The 24,766-nt window shown below is 39.6% G+C and overlaps 1 protein-coding gene across 2 annotated transcripts in view; it reads left to right on the top strand.

Annotated features, from left to right (window-relative positions):
- The window catches only part of aff2 (AF4/FMR2 family, member 2), a 172,528-nt gene that overhangs the window by 122,394 nt on the left and 25,368 nt on the right, over positions 1-24,766 (top strand). For both annotated transcript variants that reach the window (XM_086023915.1, XM_086023914.1), the window contains exons 10-14: positions 5,745-5,782; positions 21,977-22,094; positions 23,758-23,863; positions 23,953-24,103; positions 24,285-24,500. In XM_086023915.1, coding sequence (XP_085880041.1) covers positions 5,745-5,782; positions 21,977-22,094; positions 23,758-23,863; positions 23,953-24,103; positions 24,285-24,500 — 629 coding nt within the window. The remainder of the gene's footprint in view (positions 1-5,744; positions 5,783-21,976; positions 22,095-23,757; positions 23,864-23,952; positions 24,104-24,284; positions 24,501-24,766) is intronic.

Genomic DNA, 24,766 nt, shown 5'->3' with positions numbered 1-24,766 from the left:
GCCCTTACATTCCATCAGTCTGCCTCTCCCCAGCAGCCGCCATACCCCCCAGCCTCCCAAAAAAGCATCCATGCACTCAAACATTATTTAAGATCATTAGCTGGCTAATTCCCTATGCACATCCACTTACCGGCTGGGAGTATCGTGAGCGAATTGAATTGTTTACAACTATTTAACCAGCTTCCAACTTCGCGCAGGTTGGACACCTGTCCATAGCCTGCCAGGAAACATCACGAGAATATTTAAGATTGCAAATTGTCTTCACTTTTAAAAATGTTGAGATATTGCAAGCATTTTTTGTTACCAATTGCTCTTTTAAAATAATTGTAATAATATTTGAACAAATAACAGTAATATTTTTTTACTGGCCTCTGATTTCAAAGCTAGTTTTTCATCAATTTGTTTTGTTAATGTAATATGAGGCAATCGTACATTTATTTGAGTTCACAGTCATAACGACCCTCTGAAGTTTACCCGAAATACAATGTGGCCCACGACAAAAAATCGTTTGACACCCCTGATATAAAGTTTTCCTATTGTACCTATTGTTGTGTCCCACTGAGTGTGTATGAATGACCAAGCTAATGTATCCTTTTACTCTCAAGGCGCTTACAGACTTAAGCTTCACGCTGCCCACGGCAGGGTAGGGCACAGCACGTTATAAGGAGGTCGGCGGCACGGCACAAGCTTGCCTATATGCGGTGCTGGTCGCTAAGCGACTGAATAGGAAGTAGCCTGTTGCCTTTTCCCACTGGTTTGGATGTAAAGAAAGCCACATCTTGGCAATATGTTACAACGAGAAGCCCTGGCGTGATTGGTAAAACGGAGGAGGAGGAGATGTGATAAAAGTGAAGCATGTGTGGCTTTGCTAGATAATTATTTTAAGCTATATTTTTTATTGTTAAAAAGGCTAAAATCGCACATACAGTATATACCACTTACAACTAAGTCCGTTCCTCCAAAGTAGTGGAGATCTCCCTCTATTGCTGTACCTTTGTTTTTTGTTTTGTTTTTTTCTGTCTTCTTATGGGGTACTGGGATAATGCATTGATTCATTCCTCTAGTTTTTCCTTTTCTTTCTTTTTCATACTGTTTTCACCATAGAACAACCCTCTGTTGCCACTGTGAAATCACTCTGCCACCAATTCTCCTATTGGATGTGAACATTTTGCAACAATTGGCCACTACCTTCACCCCAAGCCTCGACTGCATTGAGCGGCGCTGCGACGTTGCACCGTGACAGTACATATACAATGAATATATATATATATATATATATATATATATATATATATATATATATATATATATATATATATATATATATATATATATATATATATATATACATATATATATATTCGACTGTGCACTTTGCTGTGCTAAGTGCGGCATGAGAAGGCCTTAATATAGATTTACACTGCAGTCCCAGTGCCCAATTCTGGTTCACTGCCTATATCCATTTTTTTACATTATTAACTATTTACATTTCAAGTGATATACCTATATGGCTGTGTTTACACTGTCAGAACACAGATGGACAATACAGTATTTACCAAATATTTTTCTATGCTTTTGCTGTCATTTAGATTTACAATGGGTGTTTTTTTAGATTGTTGGGAGGTGTGTCTAGTTCTCGTATTAAGATGACATGAAGCTCACATTGATGGGGTACATCAGATATACAGTAGGCATTGGCAGATAGCCATACATATTGGATTTTGATTCTGAATCCAATCTGCCATGAAGCGTATCTGAACTGTGCCAATTGAGAGCAAATATCTGCAGTAGACGGACTTGTCATCCATGCCACAGCCATGTTTAGTGGATCAAGTGAGTAATTGCAGCCCGTGTTGTTCTTTAAACCCCTGCGGGATATATTCCCACACAGATCCTCTTCATGAACCCTGCAAATCTCCCTGAGCCACAGAGCTGACAAGGTTTATTATTCAAGACTGTAGCTCAACCTCAAGCTATCACAACCACAAAACCACTGGTGCCGTTAATCACCTCATTCCTTCAGAGACAGAAAAGGGGCTAAATATGAATTCATTTTAATTAACAGATGAAGATGAATAAATTGTGAAACTGAATTCAATATTTTTGTTTTGTTATTGTAACTGAAGTAGCCATGTAGAATATTGACTGATAGAGATGATGTGCCAATCATTTGATGACTTATCATTATTCTACTCAAATTATGTGTGCTATTACTGTATTATTAATTTTATTCATTTACTTGATTGCATGCACTCAGTAAATTTGAGTGTATACAAATTTCAAAAGCAGTGACTTAACAGTTATTTGTAACCATTATTCATTTATAATTGATCATTAACACTTTAATTGTGTATTTATTTATTTTTGGGGGGCAAATCACGTCAACACAAGTGTTGGGACTTAACACTGATGTGCTGTTGCGTCACTCAGTCTTCTAGTTTCTTGTTAATGTTTCAGTCAGCCACGCACGTGCATGCAAGCACACCTACCCATGCACGCACAAACACACCCCCACACACACACACACACACACACACACACACCAGCGGTCACATGCTTGCCAACCATGCTCCTAGGGGCACATTCTCACGTGCAAGTCAAGTGTGCTGCAGCCCACGTTTTTTTGCTGCACAGATTCTCTCCTCAACTTCAGTGTGCCACTTACGCACATTCATAAAACGTCCACACTCTGGGTGAAGCGACCTTGAAATCAACGTATGACCCTGACAAATCTGTAAGTACGTGCACTCTCCCCTCGACTTAGAGTTAGAGTTTTTACGATTACTTAAGCACGATTTAGAAAACAGGGCTCGGAATTTCAAAACCCTACAACACAATTCGTACAACCACACAAACAAGATGCAGAAAACCTCAAATCCTGTGCAAAATGAACCACTCTTTTGAAAGCTATATGTACACATTTATATAAACCATATTATGTTACCATATGAAACACACAGGCTTGATTCTGTTTCAACCAGTTACACACTGCTGTGTTTAACTTTTAGCAATTCTACTTCTCAGTGATTAGAGTACTGCAAGCGAAGCACGCAGATAAAGTGTGAATATACAACATGGTAAATTAACCGAAAACAACACGCGATCAATTCTGTAGACTATTGAAAATATGCTTTATTCTTTTCATATAACCGATATCAGTCGACATAGACGGCGGCCGTCACGCATCGAAACGTAATTGTCTACGAGGGCTGGGGTGTGGGGGCATGGAGGGTGATGGCGGCCGTGACGCGTCGAAACTTATTTGTCGGCGGGGGAGGTGAGATGTGTGTGGTGTTCAACCGACCCGGAAATAGACCGCCCATTGGGGAACCTCACGAAATTCCCGATGGCCACCACACCCATGCCGACAACTTACCTGTGGCTTATTTCTCGTGCTCAGACTGATTTCAAAATGAACCTATTTTCTAAAACAGTTTTCTCATGTGACAGTGTGACCTGACAGTTGGCAGAATTGTATAAAGTAATAGCCATAAATAGTGTAAAAGAGTGAATTGTGTTTACAGTTCTACAAAAGGAGTGCTGGGCACTCAGAGTTTGTGTTACAAAATCTCTAACTCAGTACCAAGCAGTGTTTGTGCTTCTAGTTTTGCAAACCTATGGACTGGTTTTGCCATGGATATTAATAGTTTTAGAAATTATGCTTCAAAAATCACTGTTAGAATTGAAGCATTCAGAAAAAATTTAAATGTTACATAACTCTTCACATAATTGGATCTGGACAGAGAATTTCATCAACAGCGCAGGCAATATCCTCATTGGACAAGACAACGCTCGAAGAATCGTTGTGAATTAAGGCTCCATCCTTGCACAGCTGTGGCATCAATTTGGTCACAAGGCTATTCCATAGCCTGAATGAGAGCACCTGATCTTGGAGCCGGAGATCATAAACCTTCCACCTCCCTGCCGAGAAAAACTCTTCGATGGGGTTTAGTAATTGAGATGATTGGGGAAGGTACAGTATACGGTTTCGACACCATCCACAGTCTGTAAACTGTGGATGGTGTTGAAACCAGTTCCGCACCAGAGCAGAGCGCTCAAATGACACGTTGTCCCAGACGACAACGTTGCATCCAGTGCATTTGGTTAATCACTGTGACGAGGTTGTGCAATTGGTCAAAAAATGTGAGAGTGCGATCTGTGTTGTAAGGTGTGACGGTGGAGGACCCCATTTTGTGAAATAGCAGCACAAAGGGTGATGTTACCCCCACGTTGCCCTGGGACATTAACTATTTCCCTGTGGCCAATGATGTTCATGCCTTGAGTGCTTTAGTGAGGTTGAACCCTGCCTCATCTATGTACATAAATCCATGCAGGATTTCCTCTGCATCCATCTGTAAAACTCTTTGAAATACAGTGACAAACAAGACTGTGTCGTTCAGCACTGATCTAGCGTCGAGTAAATTTACATGCAAAAATGAATATGTGTGCAATATGTAACATCACAGTGCTAAAATGAACATTACATACCTCTCCGTATGTTCATGCCGTAGCTGTTTGGTCTCACTGAATTCCGCTCAAAAGGCACTCCAAAAAGCAGTTTCATTTGAACTTGATATGTTTTAGGATGCGTCCAAGTGTTGTTAGTAAGACCTGATGGGCATTACTGAAAATGCCATTGTCACCAATAATTTGGGTTGAAAGTTCTCTGATCCTTACGGTATTATTGGCCAAAATCATACAGTCTTTCTCTCTCATGTTCTGGTGTGACTACGGGACCCCATTCCTCCTTGTCATTCTCAGCCCTCAATCCTACAAAGGAAAAAAAAAAACACATGTAAGCTACTTTAAATGACACAGTAAGGGTTATGAAAAGTTGCTGAAATGGTGCATATAACACTGTAAGCAGCGGGTTACTGTAACCGATGATAAATTTATTTTACCTGTCTCCTTGTTGAAATGTCCTTATGACAGATGCCAGTGTAAAAAAAGTTTTGGCTTGGTGATTTGTCACCCAGTGCTTTGGAATTTTTTCATAGAGTTGACATCATGATGTCCTTCTGTCTCTAATGTATACAAGTGTGTTTAGTGTTTTGCAAATCACTGTGTGTATTGTACTGCAAAAAGTGTGAGGCATGATGGCACACCTGTCCCGTTTATGCTCACTGACTGCCCAACGGCTGCATATGTGTCCCTAGTACATTACAATGATGGCCGAACGTTAAAATGAGATCATAGTAATTGATGATAAAAACGATCAGCGCCAGCGGACTTGTTTTCACCTGTGAGCAGCATTTCCACATGCTGATGGGACTTGCAAAAGTGCCGACCATGAACAATACACTAGTCATCGTAATAATGGGCCATGAATGATAGATTTTTTGGTAGTATTTGATGCACCACATGAGCAGTGCGTTGCTTGGCTTGGCCTTTACAAATGGACCTCGATGGAATTTGGGTCTCATGAAATCTCCACGACCCAAAGATTAGGGCCGCCCTCAGACTTCACCGAATCACACCTCTTTGTCGGTTACATACAAATTTCCAAGTTACGCATGGTGTGTCAGCGTAGATGGGAGAATCGGTGCATCTTCTAAGTGTGCAAAAAAGGCACATAAGGAATTGACTTAGGAGCGAAAGGAAAAATATGCCTCCTAGTACACGTGCAGCTACAAGCTTTCATCAATAATATGTCATTCTACACGTTAGTAAATCTATGCATGCTAATATTGACATGGTACTAACATACAGAACATTTTAACATACGTGTTTGCATTTTCTGACAGGTATCCGACAAGCCCAAAGCTCGAGCGCCAGCCCTGAGGTAGGACACACACTCTTCTGTTGTTCAATAATGTTGTTTATGTCGCATGCACTTTGAACAAGTAGGAGTGTTTCAAGGTTATTGTGAACATAATCCCCACCAGGCATCTGGAACCACAGTGGCTGTAATTATCCGAAACATCTGCAATGCCGTGTGCTCTGCGAACTCCGGTCCCCATTTTGTACCAACACAAACATTCCTCACAAGGCAGCAGGTGTCACTATTTGTTGGTTCATGCATAAACCACTGCACATCTGTCTGATTGTACCCCATTAGTTTCTGTTTATGTTGCTGTTTGGATTTTTGTCATCTTGAATATTGTCTCAAACGCCTCTGACCAAAATGAACACTTGCACTTCATGCGCTCAACTTCAGTCCCTAGTCAAAGTACATTGAAGAGTAAAGAGATCATGCTAAGCACATGTCTCATCAATTTCATGGAAATCATTAATGTAATTTTTGTGTAATACTGCTCACTAACTAACAAAATCATTGATGTGCAATTTAAAGCGGCCAAACAGCAGGTAACCATTTCAACCAAAAGGTCTCAAGTAGATCTCAGACTTGCACCCAAAATCCACGTTCACTATTCGCTTACCGTTTAGGCAGCGAGTCCCAGTTACTAATTGTACTTTTGCCCTAAAACACATCACAGTCCAAACACAGTTAAAATCAAATTTTATCAAAAGGTAAATCCACACTATAAATTGTCTAAAGCGCTTTACCAAGCCTTGTATTCACTTTCTTCAAACATATCGGAGTGTACACCGACCCTGACACCGCCGCGCTAATTCAGTTACATCAACCTTTTCCTTTTTAGTTTAGTTTAACCTCCAGGATCCCTCACCATACCTTGGTCAACTGCAGAACCCAATGTTTTCTTATGGACCAATTTTAAACCTTACATCACACTAGGTGCTAGCTAGCGCAAAGCTAACCTGGGTATTTTCTTATTTCGTCTCCCTCACATGAGACTCCAACAGCGAGTAGACAAAGGTGTTGACACATTGCAGTTGCATTTAATGCTTATTCAACTGTATGGTATATACAAAAATAAACACATTCTAGCTTCACATATCTTTACCTAAACTGATGAACTGGTTTAGTGATAAATGAAAGATGTCAAAGCAGCATTTGCTTCCTTTGATTTTTCCATACGTGGCCCTTCAAAGTTTGGACGCTCCTGGTTTAAATGGAGATGCTAACCAGTCATCTGAACTTGTCTCCAAATGTATTGCTGTTAACTTTTCACTTGTTTTTTAAATTAACTTTACTATGAATTTCTCACAATTTTTTAAATTTATGAACTTGAATTTATGTTAAGTTATTCATTTTTTTCCTTTCAATAGAGAGCTTTATGTTTGTAAACCTAATGAAAATAAATCCACACATGAACTTGAATGAGTTTAAACTGCACCAGTGGCGGAGGTAGACTTTTATCCTGGAGGGTGGGGGGACAAAGCTATATCAGGGGGTCTGCAAAACATGGAAACAAGTTACCAATAATCAACATCCATTTCTATATTGAATAAGATTTGCGTGAAAGACTGGAACAGTAGTAAAGGTTTTGGTGTGGTTTCAGTGGTCACAGGCATGATGCGGTTATAGCAGGCAAAGAATTTGCAACTGGAGTATACTGTATATCATAGGTGTCAAACTCAAGGCCCGGGGGCCAGATGTGGCCCGCAAGCTCATTTTATGTGGCCCGTGAAGACAAATCATGTGCGTCAACTTCACATTTCTTGCAAATTGCGTCCACTTTTAACAACGCTGAGATATGAGATACTGCAATGTGTTATTTACCAATACTCCCTTTAAAATACATTGAAAAATAATTGAACAAACAATGAATTACCGGCTTCTAATTTCAAAACTAGCAATCCATCAATTTGTTGTACGTATGTGATCAGATAAGACATATATTTATGTGTTTATGCATTTATATGGGTTCAGAGTCATAACGTCCCTCCGAGGGACACCATCACTATGATGTGGGCTGCGACAAAAAATGAGTTTGACACCCTTGATGTATATTATTTTTTCCCTTCAAAAAATCTATTTTTGACTTATCTGTTCCAATCCTCACACTAATTTGATGTTTCATAACAAATAATGCTTCGAAACTGTGCATTATACAGATACAAATACTCGGAAGTAACATTTATATGCTAATGTCATATTCATCTTGATGTTAAACATAAATGTTGTAAGCAAAAATACATTTGCCGCACTATTTCAATACTTTTGGAGGGGCGTGTCTGTGTAATTAATCTGCTGTTATTATTGTCCAGGCTAACACAAAATTACAGGAATGATTAAACATATAGTCTCAAAACCTGTAAACAAAAAGTGACATTAAATTCAATGTAATTATTCGCACTAATAGCACCTTACAGTAATTACAATCTGCAGTGCACTGACATTAGTTTTTGTTTCTTATGTGTGCTTTGTTGTGGATGTGTACACTTTGGTAAATGACACAAAACTGATTAAAAAAATATTTGGTATATTATAAATTGCACGAGAGATTAATGTGCTTAGAGAAATGCATTCTGCCTGTCATTAAAAAGTCAAGCTCCAACTGGTGCATAAGAATGTCAAAATATTTCACAAATTAGGCTTGTGTTCTCAGTCTGTGTGCGTGTGAATGCGTGTACGTGTATGCGTGTGTGTAAGTGTGTGCGGTGAAAAGAGAATGTGCCATGTTTCTGTGTGTGCCCCAGGCCATGTGTTACTTTTGCTGCTGCTAATGAGCCCGAGCAGAGCGGGCACGCACACACTGACATGTATCCACAGGGATGCTGCAACTGAAGTTGCTACAAGCAATCCATGGGCTATATCCAATAGAAACACTCATACACACACACACACACACACACATGCAAAAATTATGTCTAAATATACAGATTTGTACTGCATAGACAGCTATTGTTGTAACCCTTTACGATTCCAACGTCCCGCCGCGGGACGTTCTATATATTCGCTATAGAACAACTTCAAAACATTCCCGGGCATGTTATATATGGTTAGAAAACAGAGTTTCCGCAGACTTGAATGATACCAAACATTACAAGATTCAATCATATCTGCAGGCTCGGCGAGCATTTAAGTAAAAAAAATCGCTAACACCAAAAAAATACAGAGCTCATCATTTCAGCCTCATAAATGTCCAAGACAATATCATAATTCATAAAAAATGATCCCATTACGTCGACAAGGGTCCAGTAAACGTATTCCAGTAATATAGTTAGTCCGCACAAAACCTTACATCCATAAAGCCACGTTATTACCTGCTGCAATCATTACATACCTCCATCAGATACGCATATTTTGGACATATTTCAAGTACAGCTTCAAATTTACTTGGGTGCACCTTTTTAAGGCCTTCAGGTAAAAATGCCAGGTGGAATTTTTAATCTTGCTCTGACTACTTTACTCCTATTGCTACTTTTCTGCCGCTATATATAAACCACCACCAACCATCCCAGACACCACCATCACAGTACACATTAAACAGTTTTACAATGTCTTTCAGTAGTTAAAAAAAACGTTGTCTGCTTCTCATATTTGTATCATATTGTTAAATGACGTCCCAATTGATTCTAATGGTTCGGCTTGTATTACCACAAGCAATGAAGCACATTTGGCAAAGACTAAGGCCCTGTCTACACGTAGCCGGGGTTTTTGAAAACGCCGGATGTAAGCCTGCGGTTAGCCCTATCATCCACTATGGAGTAAGATAGCTGTCAAAAAGGCATATGCGTGATTAACGATTCATATCCGTAATAGTAATAATTTGTGAGTACAAATTCAAATTGTGAGGGTTTGACTTGTTTTCTTGAGAGAACAAATCAAAATTGTGAGGGTTTGACTTCTTTTCTTGTGAGTACGAATAAAAACTGTGAGTGTATTGTTTTGTGAATACAACTCTCACTTCTACGACTACGAATCTTCACTACGCACGAATTGCCAGCTGAGGATGCGAATCACTTTGTGAGAGGACGAATCTGCACAACATGAAAATTATGGTGACGTCACGCAGGCCACAAGCTGGTCCCAAGGGGAGCTAATCGATCCGCGATTCCTCCCCCCGCGCATGCGTAGAGAAGAAAACAAAGATGGCGAACGCGAGCGGATCGGACGGCGCTTCCAGCGGCTCAAGAGACGCATCTTCACAGCAGGTAAAGTCAGCAACGTGCATTTCCAATTTATTAATATTTCATAAAGTCGTTACGTCTCAAATAATAGCTTTGGACTCACAGGCTTACGGCGATAGATTGCAATCTAATGATGCATTTCACTGTTAGCATTAGTACGTGGCTACGTAGCTCTGTTTTCAACGTTTAGTCATATCTGTCACCATATTGTAGTTTACTCACATGTACCCACAATTCAGCACGTCAACAGAAATGTATGTATTGTATGGATGCTGTTAATAGCTCTTGCTAAATTGGTGGCTCCATTTTTATTGATTAATTTAAGTAGCCTCACAGAACACACAAAAAAACAAGGACATTGTAGTGTTTAATGCAAAAGAAAAAAAACTTTAAAGCAAAATGTCCCATAATTTGTTCTAGTTTGTAGACATGCCACTGAGTCCTATTGCCTTTGAATTATCTTTAACAGAAATGTAGTGACACGAGAGGGGAGTGAGGTTTATCTTCCAACAAATTATTTAGTGTCATTGATGTTTTTGTGGTACAAACGTGTAGGTGGGGGTACTTATATATATTTGTTGCTTGTTGGTTGTATATGAACAAGAAGAGCAAATCATTATATATCAGTACACATTAACCAAGTATTTCATGGATTTTGAGTTACACTCCCCCAAATCCCACTTTACAATGCTGTACTGCTAAAATCTTATTGACTGTCAATATATCTATTTTGAAGGTTTCATGCACAAGCCAACAAAGTTGTGCACATTTTAATTGAAATTATTAGTTTCAATGTATTTTTTTGTTTTCTTTTATAGTAGTACCAACAAGATGGCTCATGTCATGCCTGAAGAACAGTAGTAATATTGATGGGATCAAAGACGAGGGTAACACTAATTAATTTTATTTTCAACATACAGTATACAGCTAACAATATACATGTTTTAATTCAGAGCCACATTTATTGATGTTATCATTTATTTGAATAACTTATTTTGATGACATATCATCGAAGTTACCATCATCTCAAACAGTATACTTTGCCTGATATATTTTTTTTATGTTTTTGTATTTTCAGAAATGTAGACAGTCATGTCCAGGATGATCTCTTTGGCAACTCTGACCCTGCATGCTGAATCGGAGTGTAACTGCAAGTCAGTGGTGATGGCTAAGATCCAGACAGAGTGGGCTGAAAAAACAGCAGAGTTGGAGATGGACACAAACACGGATGACAATCTAGCTCGACGATGAACACATGCCCTCAGATGGACCGCCCGATTTGGGGGACGATGTCAATGACGGCGTGGGGATTGAAACAGAGCCACGAGAAAATGACAACATAGAAATTAAAATACTTGACAAAATCAGGAGTACTAAATTGCATAAATATACAACACATCAGAGTATAATAGGCATCAATTATTTCACCTGGTATATTATTTGTAGGCATAACCCAAAGGTACAGCCACAGGTCTGCTGCCACCTTGTGGTGAAATATAAAATATTCTATTATGGTCAACAGTACTGACGGGCCACACATTATCGATTTTATGTCAGAGGCTGCGGGCCGGTTCAAATTTAAACACGGGCCGCATTTGGCTCCCGGGCCGGACTTTGGACATACCTGCTGTAGCTGATGTCATCCGTTTCAAGTGGGGATTGCGTAGGAAAACTTTACAAGAACTTGACATTACAGTCTTAATAAAATGTTTTTGGGGGGAGGTTGGTTGTGCACAATATGTTTCTGTGATGAGGCCCAAGCTTTTGTCCTGAAAGTCAAGTCAAAATTTGGGTTGAGGTGGATTCATCCATCCATCCATTATCCAATCCGCTTATCCTCACAAGGGTCGTGGGTGTGCTGGAGCGTATCCCAGCTGTCTTCGGGCAGTAGGCGGGGTACACCCTGAACTGGTTGCCAGCCAATCACAGGGCACACAGAGACAAACAAACACACACACTCACAATCACACCTAGGGGCAATTTGGGGTGTCCAATTAACCGACCCTGCATGTTTTTGGAATGTGGGAGGAAACCAGAGTACCACGCAGGCACAGGGAGAACATACAAACTCCACACAGGAAGGCCGGGGCTGGATTCAAACCCTCGACCTCCGCACTGTGAGGCGGACGTGCTAACCACTCGCTCGCCGTACCGCCCATGAGGTGGTTTCATCTGGTTAATTATTCTTTCATGAATGCAAGATTAATCAGAAAACCAACTAGCGGGGCACATTGAACAGAATGAAAATAAAATGTTTGACTTGACTTCCACTTCAATTCATTTTTTTGTCCTTGCATTACTTTTACTTTATTACTTCAAGGAGTTTTAAAATCATTACTTTTATACTTTTAAGTAAAAAGCTGCTACTTCAACATCTAGGAAGGACAAACAGAAGAAGCGACAGTCAAACAGGCCAACATGCAGTTCAACTGAATGCAAGAGTATACAGAGTGCAGTAGGTCTTAAGTCGAGTTTTTAACATTTCTACTGAGGTAGCGGCTCTAATTTCCATGGAACACCATCCCCGAACTTTTAACACTGGTCGATTTGCAATGTATGAATGGAAACCTATTACAGTCTTTCCCACAATATTGCCCCAGGCACACACAAGCACTTTGGCTTGCGCTATGATGAACGAAATTGGAATTCAACGCACAAGTTATAATCCAAACCAGTTATGTATGTATATAGTATTGAGAAGGTAATTGATATGAATAATGCTAATCTTTGATGATGGAGAATATGCATTCTGGACGTACAGTACATTAATGCATTAAAAGATAGTACTGGCTAGTTTAATCAATTTGCTCAGATCTCAAATGGTGGCTAAAACACATATGGCATGCACAAGTGTGTGAAGATGATTGAAAGAGAGACAGAGAGGAAGATTGTAGAGCCAGCTGTGCAGGGGGAAGCTCTGCCAAGTGGAAGATGATTTGATGACAGATGAACCGATCCCAGATGGCGTCCGCGTCTTCACTCAAACGTCCCAAAATACAACCATGACACTTCTACTTTCGCAGAGCTCTTTGGCCAATTTAAGGGACTATGTTTACCACTGACTTCAATTGTACTTGTGAAGCTGTATCCATCTGTGACACACTCGGCTACATCGTACTGTTTATCTGATCCAAGGTCCGTCTGGCTCTAAGCCACTCAGTTCATTGATGTCAAAGGCTAACTGATTTAGTCTATTGCACTGGTGATTGGAGGAAAGAAGAAAACGATTGACTGTTGACTGTGCTTCTATTCCCGCTGGGTAATTGACACAATGCAAACACAATCATGCACTGTAACACACAAGTAGCCCGGAGGCTTTAATCATTTCCTCAAAGTGTAACTACAGGTAGCTATTATTAGGGCTGGAATTAAACAGTTTGCATGTAAATAATTGTAAAATACAGTAAGCCTACATACTCTGTAATATGCTTGCTAAGCTTTATCAAAGTGCCACTGACAAGAGGAGGACCAACAATTTATATTATTCATAATTATTAGGTCATTACACTGTAAGATCCTTACATTTTATTCCTTCGGTCCATTCTAGTCAATTCAATGTACAATGTTGTCAGTTCACATGGACACATAATGTAAACACTGGACTGTTCATTCATTGACAGAATGCAAACATCTGTCGATTTATGTTCTCATAGGGTTCACTTTTCGTAGGCAGCGCACGTGCGCTTAATCATAAAAACTGCCACGTCTTGATTTTCATGCAGTTGCAGTGTTAAGACTTTTGAATTAGTAATGGACAGGTTTATGAAGCTGTTGGCCGATAATTTGATATATCATATTGAGGTAAATGTGAAACAATGGTCTCTTAAAGTTTCACACGTTTACACTTCATTTATTGGTCATTCTTTTTTTTTTAGCTCCTTGAATGTCCGTGGTGTTGTGTACGCATGTGCGGGGCAAAGGTTACAAATACCAGCTGATTGTCATCTGTCATTGCACCTGAACCATCAATCAGGAGCACACAGCCCATTGGTTTATGATCTGTGGTTCTTTGTTCAATAAACAAACAAAGACAAACACAAGTTGTAACATTGTGTGCTTCTGATGAGCCTTTTTGGAGGGCATAAAATAAAATATGCAAACATGTAGCCTCCTTTAGCATGTTTGGGAATTTGGCAGAATACAGCTTCAAATGAAATCCATAATGTTTATGGTTGCACACTTCAACGTATGAGTGATCTTGCAAATCAACATTATTTATACAGGAAGTCCTCTAATTACGACCCAAGCGACCTACGATCCGATTCAATTTTACGACGCCCGTGCCTCCGCCGCCATTTTGCCCCCAGCACCATAGTGACTACGTTTACATGTATGGAGTCAATATTCGGGTTAAAGTCAAAGTTCCGATTTCTGAAACATTCTGAATATCCCGTTTACATGATTGAGTGGACAGAGTTGCTCCGGCAGTTGAATAACCCACTGTTTACGGCGACGCACGATGTCGTGACTCAAATGGACATGGTCATTTCCGCTTGTTACTTTCAGCTGTCAATAAAACACTTGATATTCGTGTCACTCAGCACATGAACGAAGCCGCTGGTTCCCTCCTCACTCCAAAAGTGTGCTTTTGTGCTGCATCTCGGAGCTTGTTTACCTCTGCTTGAGTATTTGTGGTGGGTTGCGCGCCAAACACCGCACATCCGCATACAAGCACTTCCTGTACTACAAAGACCAGCATTCGTTGCGGTTGAGCATGAGCGGTGTCTCGATGGTGTCTGATTGCGCGCCAGCAGTATCTTTGCCTTTTTCGCCCTCCTCTCCTCTTTCTCCAGCCACTTCACAGCAGAAATGCTTAAGTACAGCATCTTATGGTGTTTCTTTTAATGTATTTTCGTTTTTTTAAACAAAGTACTTTCACGTAAATTTCCACTAACGGTGAAATCCGACATACGCGCAAATGTTACATTGCCAGCGAAGGAATGGAACTCATTCGTAAATTGAGGACTTCCTGTAATCCCATCTCAAAACAGAATGAATGTCCCTTTTGAAGTCATCAACATTTAATCACATAACGGCTTTATGGTGTGTTGACTTCAAGACAGCTGATGTGAATTCCTCTAAAATTAATTAAGATTAAATGAAGGATGTTGAAATGGGGCAGAGCGTAAAGAGCAGGAAATTATTTGAAAGCGCATCAGAAACTAGAGTGAGTGGTTACATTGTAATCATGTTTTGTATTAATTACAGATACTTTGCCAAGAGTTACATTTTCTTAATGCAAATCAGCAATTTGCTACACATTTGTTTTTAATTAGTTGCCTTCTTTGAAGCTACAGCTGCTCCCACGTTACAATTTTAAAACAAAAGCATCATCCTGCATTTATCCATTTTTATTCAAACTTCAGTTTCTATCATAAAAATAGTTTTAAACAGGTGGTACAATCGTTTCACCTCCCAAACACAATTAAAACAACCACAAGTACGGTACTGTATATGGGTGTAAGGTTCAGCTGCCTATCTGTGGTGCTATCACTCGTTTAATGGCAGCCTTTGAGGATCACGGGGTTCTTGTGAGGCCCATTGGGCATATCAAGGAAATGGCTCACTTTGTCAAGGCTGTGAGGCTTTCATTTCCCCTGTTGAGGATGATTTTATCACACAAACCAACAGGTGCATACCAAAGGTTTGGCTGCACTCTGAGAATCTGACAAAGGCTATATATATTCTCTTATGCAACACAAAGGCATGGACAGAGTTCTCTGTTGTAAATCATTTTTTACTGACAACAAAAAAGAATCTGGTTTGAAACACTGAGGAAGAAATGGTATTAAATATGTTTTATTATGAGGTCATCACAATGTTTCTGAGTCCAATTTGTTCTTACATTATATTATGCGAATGTGATTGCCTCTCTAAAGTACCCACGAATGAAGTGAGATGCAATAAAGGCATCGATACTTGTGGTTAATGCATGACAGCACATCATAGTAATCTCCAGATGCCATGAATGTAATCGAATTGGGTGTAAGTGGAATGATCTTCTGATAATTCCGTGACATTGCTTTAATGTGCCATTTCTGTAGTGCTCATTAGGGTTGTGGGTGAACTGGAACATATCCCAGCTGACTTTGGGCGAGGGGCGGAGTGCACCCTGGACTGGTAAACAGTCATATGGAAAGACAAACTACCATTTACACTCACATTCATACCTTTGGACAGTTTCGACTTCAATTAACCTAACATGCATGTTTTTGGAATCTGGGAGAAATCCATCATGCCCAAAAATAACTTGAAAGACCTCAAACCTACAGTTCTTTTAAACCACAAAAAATATTTCAATAGAAGTATGTTTTTTTAAAGGATTTACAGGGAGTGCTCATTTTACGAACGAGTTCCGTTCCTAAACTGGCCATGTAACACAAATTTCCGCGATTATCGGATTTCACAGTTAGTCAAAATTTACGTCAAAATACTTTGTATAAAAAAATGAACAGCTTCATTCATGTGGTGAGTGACATGAATATCAAGTGTTTTATCGACAGTTGAAAGTAACAAGCGGAAATGACGTCCATTTGAGTCATGACGCCGTGTGTCGCCGTACACAGTGGGTTCTTCAAATGCCGGAGCAACTCTGTCCGCTCAATCATGTAAACGGGTTATTCAGAATGTTCAGAAATCGGAATTTTGACTTTAACCCAAATATTGACTGCATGTAAACATAGTCACTATGGTGCGGGGGACAAAATGGAGGAGGAGGCAAGGGCGTCATAAAGGCGATCCGTCGTAGGTCGCGTACGTCGTTATACGAGCACTGCCTCATACAAATCATATCATACAAATAAGCACTCTTTGTGTATTCTTTCATTAATTAAAGCAACACTGTGTCATATGTCAGTATGTGTTGATTATGGCGGAGCCATGTGGACAACAGTGGCAGTGTTTTGACAAAAGTCAACCACATCCTGAGCTCTTGTTGGCCCGCAAGCTGGACTGAATTACATTTCTATTTCCAGTGGCTGTGTGAAAGATAGCGATGAGGTAAATCATCTAATTTTGTTTAAACAATACTTTTGTTTATTTGTTTGTTTTGGAGATTCTGCCATGACACCAGTAATAGTGCGTAAACGTTCGAATCCACTTCCATCCCTATAGCGAAAGGAGGAAGTGACGTATGCCGTGCAGCAATTCCGGACATTTGTATTTTTTGTGTGCCAGGGTTCCTCCTATCCATCTCAAAGTTGCTTAGTGCCAGTAAAAATGGTTACAATCTGACTCCATAATTGTTACATGAAACAGAACAATAGCCAATTAGGAAGTGACCTGAAGTTCCCTCAGTTGCCGGACACAACTGGTTGTGTTGAGTGTTTGTGTAATGTGTCTTATTACATTCAGTCATTCACCATAAAAATGACAAGACATAAACACAGTGTTGTTACTTGATAGCTTAGCTTCTTCATTTTCTTGTTCTACTACTACTTGAACTACTTGTATTACTTTTACTTCTCCTAGTCTTCTTTGTATCTTTATGGCAGTCTGGATGCCCTGTGGCACCATGTTGCCTTCCACGGCTCAGTCTTGGTACTATGACAGACATCTAGTTTGGAAGACATACGCTACCTTTGTATGTTTGATTTGTTATGCCGCCACCACACACACACTAGCAGACACACAATTGCCAGTTTTTACCTATAGTCGTGTGTTTGTTCTCTCACACTTTACTATGTGAAAAATCAATGTACTATGTGTAGCCCACTTCAAGGACTGCAACAGCGGTTCAAATGTAGAAGTCTGAAAGAATCCATCAAATGAGTTAATCATAAAATAGAACACAATGCAGCAAAGTGATCCAATTCGCTCCTGGATGAACTGTAGAGTGTATCTTCATTTAAGACCTGACATCATGGAGATGTATTTAAGGTGTCCAGTGAAATGCTTGCCTGTCAGATTGCACCAGCTGGTGCCGCATTTCAATTTGGCACAGACAACGGTGCTAAATTATGTTTGACGGCTGATGCCTGCCTGATTCCTGAGGAGAGTGGAGGGAAGCGGGCCAGATGTAATACTTTCACACATGTATTCAGCTCCTTTCATCTTGTTCCTGCAACGCTCTTGTTTATGGTGCCAGAATAAAATAGGCTAGAGAGTGCTCGACTGAATGTCTCATTGAGCAGCAAACAACCTTCCTTCAACTTCACGTGATGCTATTTATACGAAAACAAAATGGATCAACGTCCATTGTACAGAATTGTTACTGCTTATTCTAGATTACAAGAAAAATTGAAAGAAACAAAAAAAAAATATACATATTTTAACAGAGACAAGTGCCGCTTCCTCTCTTAAACAGTCCTTCGTTACATAACTGATCGGCTCACATGCAGCAGTGGATTGCTGCACTTGCACACATTGTAATTGACACGTACCGTTTATTCTATTCATTCGCCAAATTAATATGACATAATTGACACACTAAGAACCTTTTAAATGAGGTCAGGTTCTTTGTGAGGCTACTCAGTATTTGGTTTAAGAAAAGGTTAAGAATGTGACCTCCTGCCTTTCTCTGTCTCAATAAAGGCATGTTCTACTTGTGGCATCCACCTGATGTGCTGGTTGCTGCTCAGTTTGATGCTGGCCGGCCACATTATGCCACTTGCATCATACAATGACAATAGAAGAGCTGTGTCAAATCGGGGCACAATTTTGTCTTATAACACTGTATTTTTTTTTCCCTCCATCTTTGCACTTTTGTTTGATCTTAATTGGCACACTCATTTATACAACATTCTTTCTTGCTCTGTGGCGATTGCAGTGTTCAATTATGGCTGTGTGTCTTTTATTGTTTTAAGTTGATAAGTCAGAAACAAATATACTTATGACTCATTTAAATGTATTACTTCACTCTCAAATGAAGTCATTTTAATCCGAAAACAAAATGAAATAGGTCTTGAGTATCAAAGAAACGTCACTCCTAAATGAATTATAAAAGCTCATACATTGAAATCCCATGTGGTAGTTTACAATGCAAATGAGTAAATTAATACAGGAGCTAAATATAAACTGATATGAATGAGTGGAAGATCTTATCTGCCCATTACACATTTTTTTTAGCTATTCTGCAGAAAATAAATCCCAATTAAGGTCACTATGCTGAGCTTGGAACAAAACTAAAATAAGAAATTGTTAGTGTTAAATTCATCAGCTGAGAACAATACAACTGTGGATGAGTTAAACACCATGCGACACTAAAAACTGAGAGGAAAATGTATTACAATTGAAAGAGAAAGGCAGGAGTGAGGGAAGACGGGAGGAGATGAGAAATGATAGAAGAAATCACAATTCCTGCATGTGTGCATATATATGCGTGCATGCGTGTGTGTATGGGTGTGTGTGTTGCCTGAGGAACAGTTGATGGATTTGCTGCTTGACTGCTCACACAGATTGGTGCCTGCTGTGACGCCAGCCTTGGACTGAAATTACACACATACACATACACAATTTGCTATTTCTGCGCGCGCGTGTGTGTTCTCAAGTTGTGTCAGCGGTTGTGTTGCCTCCAGGAGACCATTTCAAAGGATTGTGGAACGACGGATGAACCAGCATAAGCGCTAGCAAGAGATAATTGAACTGGCTCAAAAGACTGCATTTCAGCAATTATCACTGGATATGTGATCATATTTTCTATTAATGGCTAATGTTGGTTGAGGCAACTACTGTAAGAAGTGGACGATGTCTCATGCTACTTAGTATTTTTCTACTTTGATGAGATTAGAAATGTGTCGGGTTCAAAGTACATGAAAACCCGAGTACGTACATATTACGTTACAGAGAGGGGATGCAGTTTCTGCTAATTTGAAAAACAAAAACCTCAGCCAGAATGTAAAAACTAAAAAAAGACTTTGCTGAAAAGTCGTGTTTTGTCAAAGTAATGTAAGGATTGTAATAATGTTAATAATACGACCATAAAAGGGGGTGAAAACGAATGTAGTAAGTATTCATGTCAGTCTTGTTCTATTAATCCATAAACTGTACTGTTCCCAGTTTGTAGTGCTTAAGATACATTATTTGCACTACGTTCCCGGTGGCTCCGTTTGCCTGAAACCTAATGCTCCATTGGATTTTGGCTATTTTTTCCATTAAGTGGTGGCGGGTGTTGGTTTAGCTAAACATAATAGGTTGGACCCGTGGTTTACCACAGATACCAATTTGTTCCGTCCTAGCCCGTCACATCCTGATGAGGTCCCTCAAGTATGTCGCATTCTTTCTATGGCCTTAACATTATTGAGAGAAGATGTCGCATTGCAGTTGACTCAACTTTTCATTTGCCAAACATATTTATTGTTAGCTTTTCAAGCCATAAATTCAATGCAAGCAAAATACAGTAGTTATCATGTCTAATGTAGTTCAATCAAATAGAGCCAGTAATAGTAGTAGTAGGGTACTTATTTTCTTATTAACAGCTGCCATGTGCCCAACATACCTTTTGGAAGTCTGGCCAAATTCTGAACCATGGCTTGTCTGTAGTATGTGACACGTTCTCACGCTTTGGGGGCAGACATACTGTATGAACCAGATGGGAGATATCCCGTCACATTTTCTACACGACCACAACTTGTTCCATATTCAGTCAGCTTTTCATTTTGCTACTAGCCTCTTGGCAGCCTCTTCAAACATATTTTTTTCTTGTTCAATTTTGAATCAATGTCTAGTTCTTTGTAATGCCCTGTTTACAATATGCCTCCTGACTAATACCTTTCAACAATAAAATCCCTTTGTTTCCTTTATCTGGTGACCAGATAGATTGATTTAGCCTTTATTGTGCTTTTTGACCATAGTTTTTCCGAAAATTCTAATGGGCGAAGTACGCTTTATTACATGGAATAATGTATTGTTCTTAACATCCACTATTGTAAATTAGTTTGAATTGTATCAGTCATGCGTTGGTTAACTCTGAGCAAACATCGTCTGTTATTAAGAGGTTGTACTTTCTTTCTCAGGTTTGTTGTATTGTTTTTTATCAAACAGTACAGTAAACATGCCAATACTAAAAAAAATTGTAACCAATAAAAATAACACTTGCAATAAAGTGTGGAAGTTTTGATATAGGAAACTGTTTTCATATATTTATTTCTTCATTCATTCATTCATTCATTCATTCATTCATTCATTCATTTATTTATTTATTACACATACGCATGGGCTCCCTAAATCTTCAATGGCGCTTCAAAGACATGAAGTCTTAAAAGACAAAAATCCTTCTCCATCGCTGTATTGTTTTGTAGGAGCTACACCGCGTTGCCTCTAAAATGCACCTAAAACCAGGGATTCAAATTTCCTCATGCATTTAGCACAAGTTGACATCCTGTAGTCAAAAAGGACATTCGTTTCATTGCCCAGCCACTCTGTATTAAGTTTTGTGAAGAAACACAAAAAGTGCTCAACTTACTCTAAAAATGTGTTTAAAGCAATTATCACTGAATGTGTGATTATTTTTTTCTATTCATACGTAATGTTGGTTGACGCCACTACTGTAAGAAGTGAATAACGTCTCAACCTACTTAGTCTTTTCTAAATTGATGAGAAAAGAACTGTGAAGGGCTCAAAGAAAACCCAAATCCATATTACTTTACTTTCGTTAGAGGCTATGAATACAGTGGAGTGAGTGTTTAGAGAATTCTAAAAAGGTTTGAGTGTGGGATGCAATGCGATTGTCATGTTCTTTCTCGTCTATTGCTATGGGTGACAAACTGTTGTGGGTTAGAGTTGTTGCTGTCCTTTTTTTTCGCGGTTGACATGATAACGCAGTGGCTCCAAATTTTATTACCATTTGAAGGATGGCAGCGGAAAAGATGACATTAATTGACTGAGTCATTTTCTGTGTAGAAAGCATTGTGTGAATGACGTAAACAATCATCACAAAAGAGAGGGTGAGTGAATCCACTTGTGAATCATGATGTAAAGCTGTTAGTGGTGTAAGAGGACATGAATGAGCTTTGCTAGTGTCAAGTGAATCAAGCGCCGTCTATTGTTTTGCTACTTTGTGACATGTAAATTAAATCTGTCTACTCTCTGTCCTCTAAAGTGGTGCATCAGGGAGCAGCAGTGAGTCTGAGAGCAGCTCGGAGTCGGACACAGACGAATCAGAGAGCAGTTCCAGTGACAGCGAGTATAACCAGGCCACCCGCAGCAACTCCCCTGAGGTAGCATGACAAGCATGTGTGTGTTAACAATGGTCTGCAAAAGACACAACAATACATATTGACAGGCATTCTTCCAGTGTGATCATGTGTGGGTTACATTAGCTGTATCGTTTTCTTGTCTCGTCCCATTACCAAAGAAATTCATGTAGATGTCAGGTTTATTTTATGCACCGTCCTTAAGTTGGCCCACCTTCCTGCACTGCATCCTTCTGAGCACTGTTTCTAACATTGCCCTCTACTCATGCAGCTGACATGGGCAACTACAGTATGACGCAATGTAGTAGATGCAGTATTCAACACTGCAATCTACAAATGCAACGGTAAACAAATCGTAAAAAATTTCACATTTGATGAACTTTGTGAAGGCATAAATGTATGTAATATTGTAAAAGACATCATGCCTCACAAGAAAAGAATATGGACCTGTTGGTGTAACACGTTTTCTTCAGTCCAACCATGTAAGTAATTTGACTATGCTGAAGTAATCAACTGTCCAGGAATAGAGAGCATCCATACTTTTTTTTCACAATGCATCGTGGTGTTATTCATCACTTTACACCCAATGTACAAATATTATTATAGCATTACCATACGGTTATGATGACTACTATGGCACAGAATGTGGTTGGTGTTTTAACAATGTCGGAGATGTGCACTCGGTGCGTAAATTATGCGATTCATAGTCACGTTTTTTTTTCAAACATCTAAAGCGTCTACCCCCTGCACGATTAATGTGTGATTCTGTCAAATGGTAGCATGCATCAGTTTCTGCGTGAAGTGAATAAATAACATGTGGACGTCGTGGTGATGGAGTGAATTACTATTGCTTTTTGTCTGGTTTGTTTTTACACCATTTGTTATGGAATGGAATGTATTTTTACTTGCCTCCTCTTTATTTACCAATCCCTGCATAGCCTACCCTTTCTATATATGTAATTTTACAAATAATATCAGAGATATTTGCTATTTCACCAAGCATGTTGCATTGAATGTAATTATTCAGAACTAAACCAGTAGTACATCAAACTAACAGGAGTTTATGTTTTGCCCCACTAGCATTGCTAATTAAGGTCACCAAAATATGAGAAACAATTGCTAAAGCCCACTGACACCAACTTGCAGCATCTTACTTTTCTGATTCTTTTTCTTATCCTGAACGAAAATATAAACAAAACACATTCGTTTTTGTTCCCTTTTGCTTTTTCACAAGATGAACACAAATCGGAGACTTTTTTATTTATTTATTTTTTTTCAAGTGGTGATCACACCAGATAATTACTGGCTTTCTGAACTCCCCCATACAGTAAATCTGCGCAGTGTTTAGTTTCATTGTGAGCACCTATATGCTATCCAATCAACCCTTTGGTATGCCAAGGGGAAGTGTTCACTTACACAGATTTAGACAGACTTGTGAACAATATTTGAGAGAAGTATGCCTTGTTTGTAGAAAATATTGTTGTTTTTTCCTGTTATTAATGTGACTGTATGCAGTACGTGTGAATATTGATGCTGTAACAACCTGATTTTATTATCTATTAATCTAGCAATCCATCCATCTGCTCTGCATTTTTGAGAGAATCTAAGGCCGCCCGATTCATTTACATTTTCTTTCCGATTATGTATGCCTGTCTAAAGACGTGATGTGAAATATTTGTCCCTGTAGCCTGAGCCGTCCTCAACTAACAAGTGGCAGCTGGACAGCTGGTTGAACAAGGTCCAAGCTCAAACTAAACCTCTGGTGGCCCCACAGCAAGATCATCATGGCACAGGTTGGTAAACATGCATGCAAATGTAAAAGTGACAATGTCTAATCCGGATGCTTGAATTCCCTTGAATTCCCGAACGTTCCACTGTCCAGGCTCTGTCACCCAGAGTCAGGAAAGGTTCTCCCAGCGCAGTGAAGCAGCAGGAGTGGGTGCCGCAGCCAAGACCAAACCCTGTGGGTCCGGTGGCGCTGCTCTTCCCACAACACCAGCAGTGGAGCACAAAGATGCCCGGGGAACATTCTGGTATGAACTGCATCTATTTGTTTCGAGATCTTAAATATATTACCTGTATATACATTAATAAATTGTATTATGGGATTTGTACTTACGTTTTAGTGACATTAGTGATAAGACTTATCACGCTATTACTGAATGACCTAGCGAGAAAAATGAAAGAAAAGTCAATAGCGTTTGTGTCTCTCAGCCCAGGCAGGGAGAAAACGAAGGCCAAAGTCTGCCAGAAGGCATCGGGGGAGGGACAGAGGTCAAAGATGAGGCTGTCGCCAGGACTGATGTCTGGACCGGAGGTCACCACACCGAGGAGGACCACTACAGGGAAGAAACAGCCCAGACGGACAGAGAGGTCGAACAGTGTGGAGGAAAATCAGAGTCAGACATGGAGCAGATCAAACCAAGAAAGGTGAGGGAGGAAAGACAGTGCACTAACTTTGAGGAGAAACTTCCCCCACGTGTGTCTTCGTGTTTGACCTGTACACATTGTTTTGGCAAATAAAAAGACTTCAAGTACCGGTATCTTCAAATAAGAATAGCAAAGGCAATAATTTGTCATTGTATTCTGCTTCTTTCCATGCCAGCTACAATAGAAGTGAACTGGCATTCATGTGTTCTTTCTTTTCATCTTACATGAATACATTGAAAGTATTTGCCTTTAAGATGCTGTTCTTA

The sequence above is a fragment of the Filicampus tigris genome, chromosome 2 (assembly GCF_054856515.1).
Source record: "Filicampus tigris isolate MCC_2025a chromosome 2, RoL_Ftig_1.0, whole genome shotgun sequence".
Taxonomy (NCBI): domain Eukaryota; kingdom Metazoa; phylum Chordata; class Actinopteri; order Syngnathiformes; family Syngnathidae; genus Filicampus; species Filicampus tigris.
Note: the sequence above shows the minus strand (reverse complement) of the source record. Positions and strands in the feature narration are given on the sequence as shown.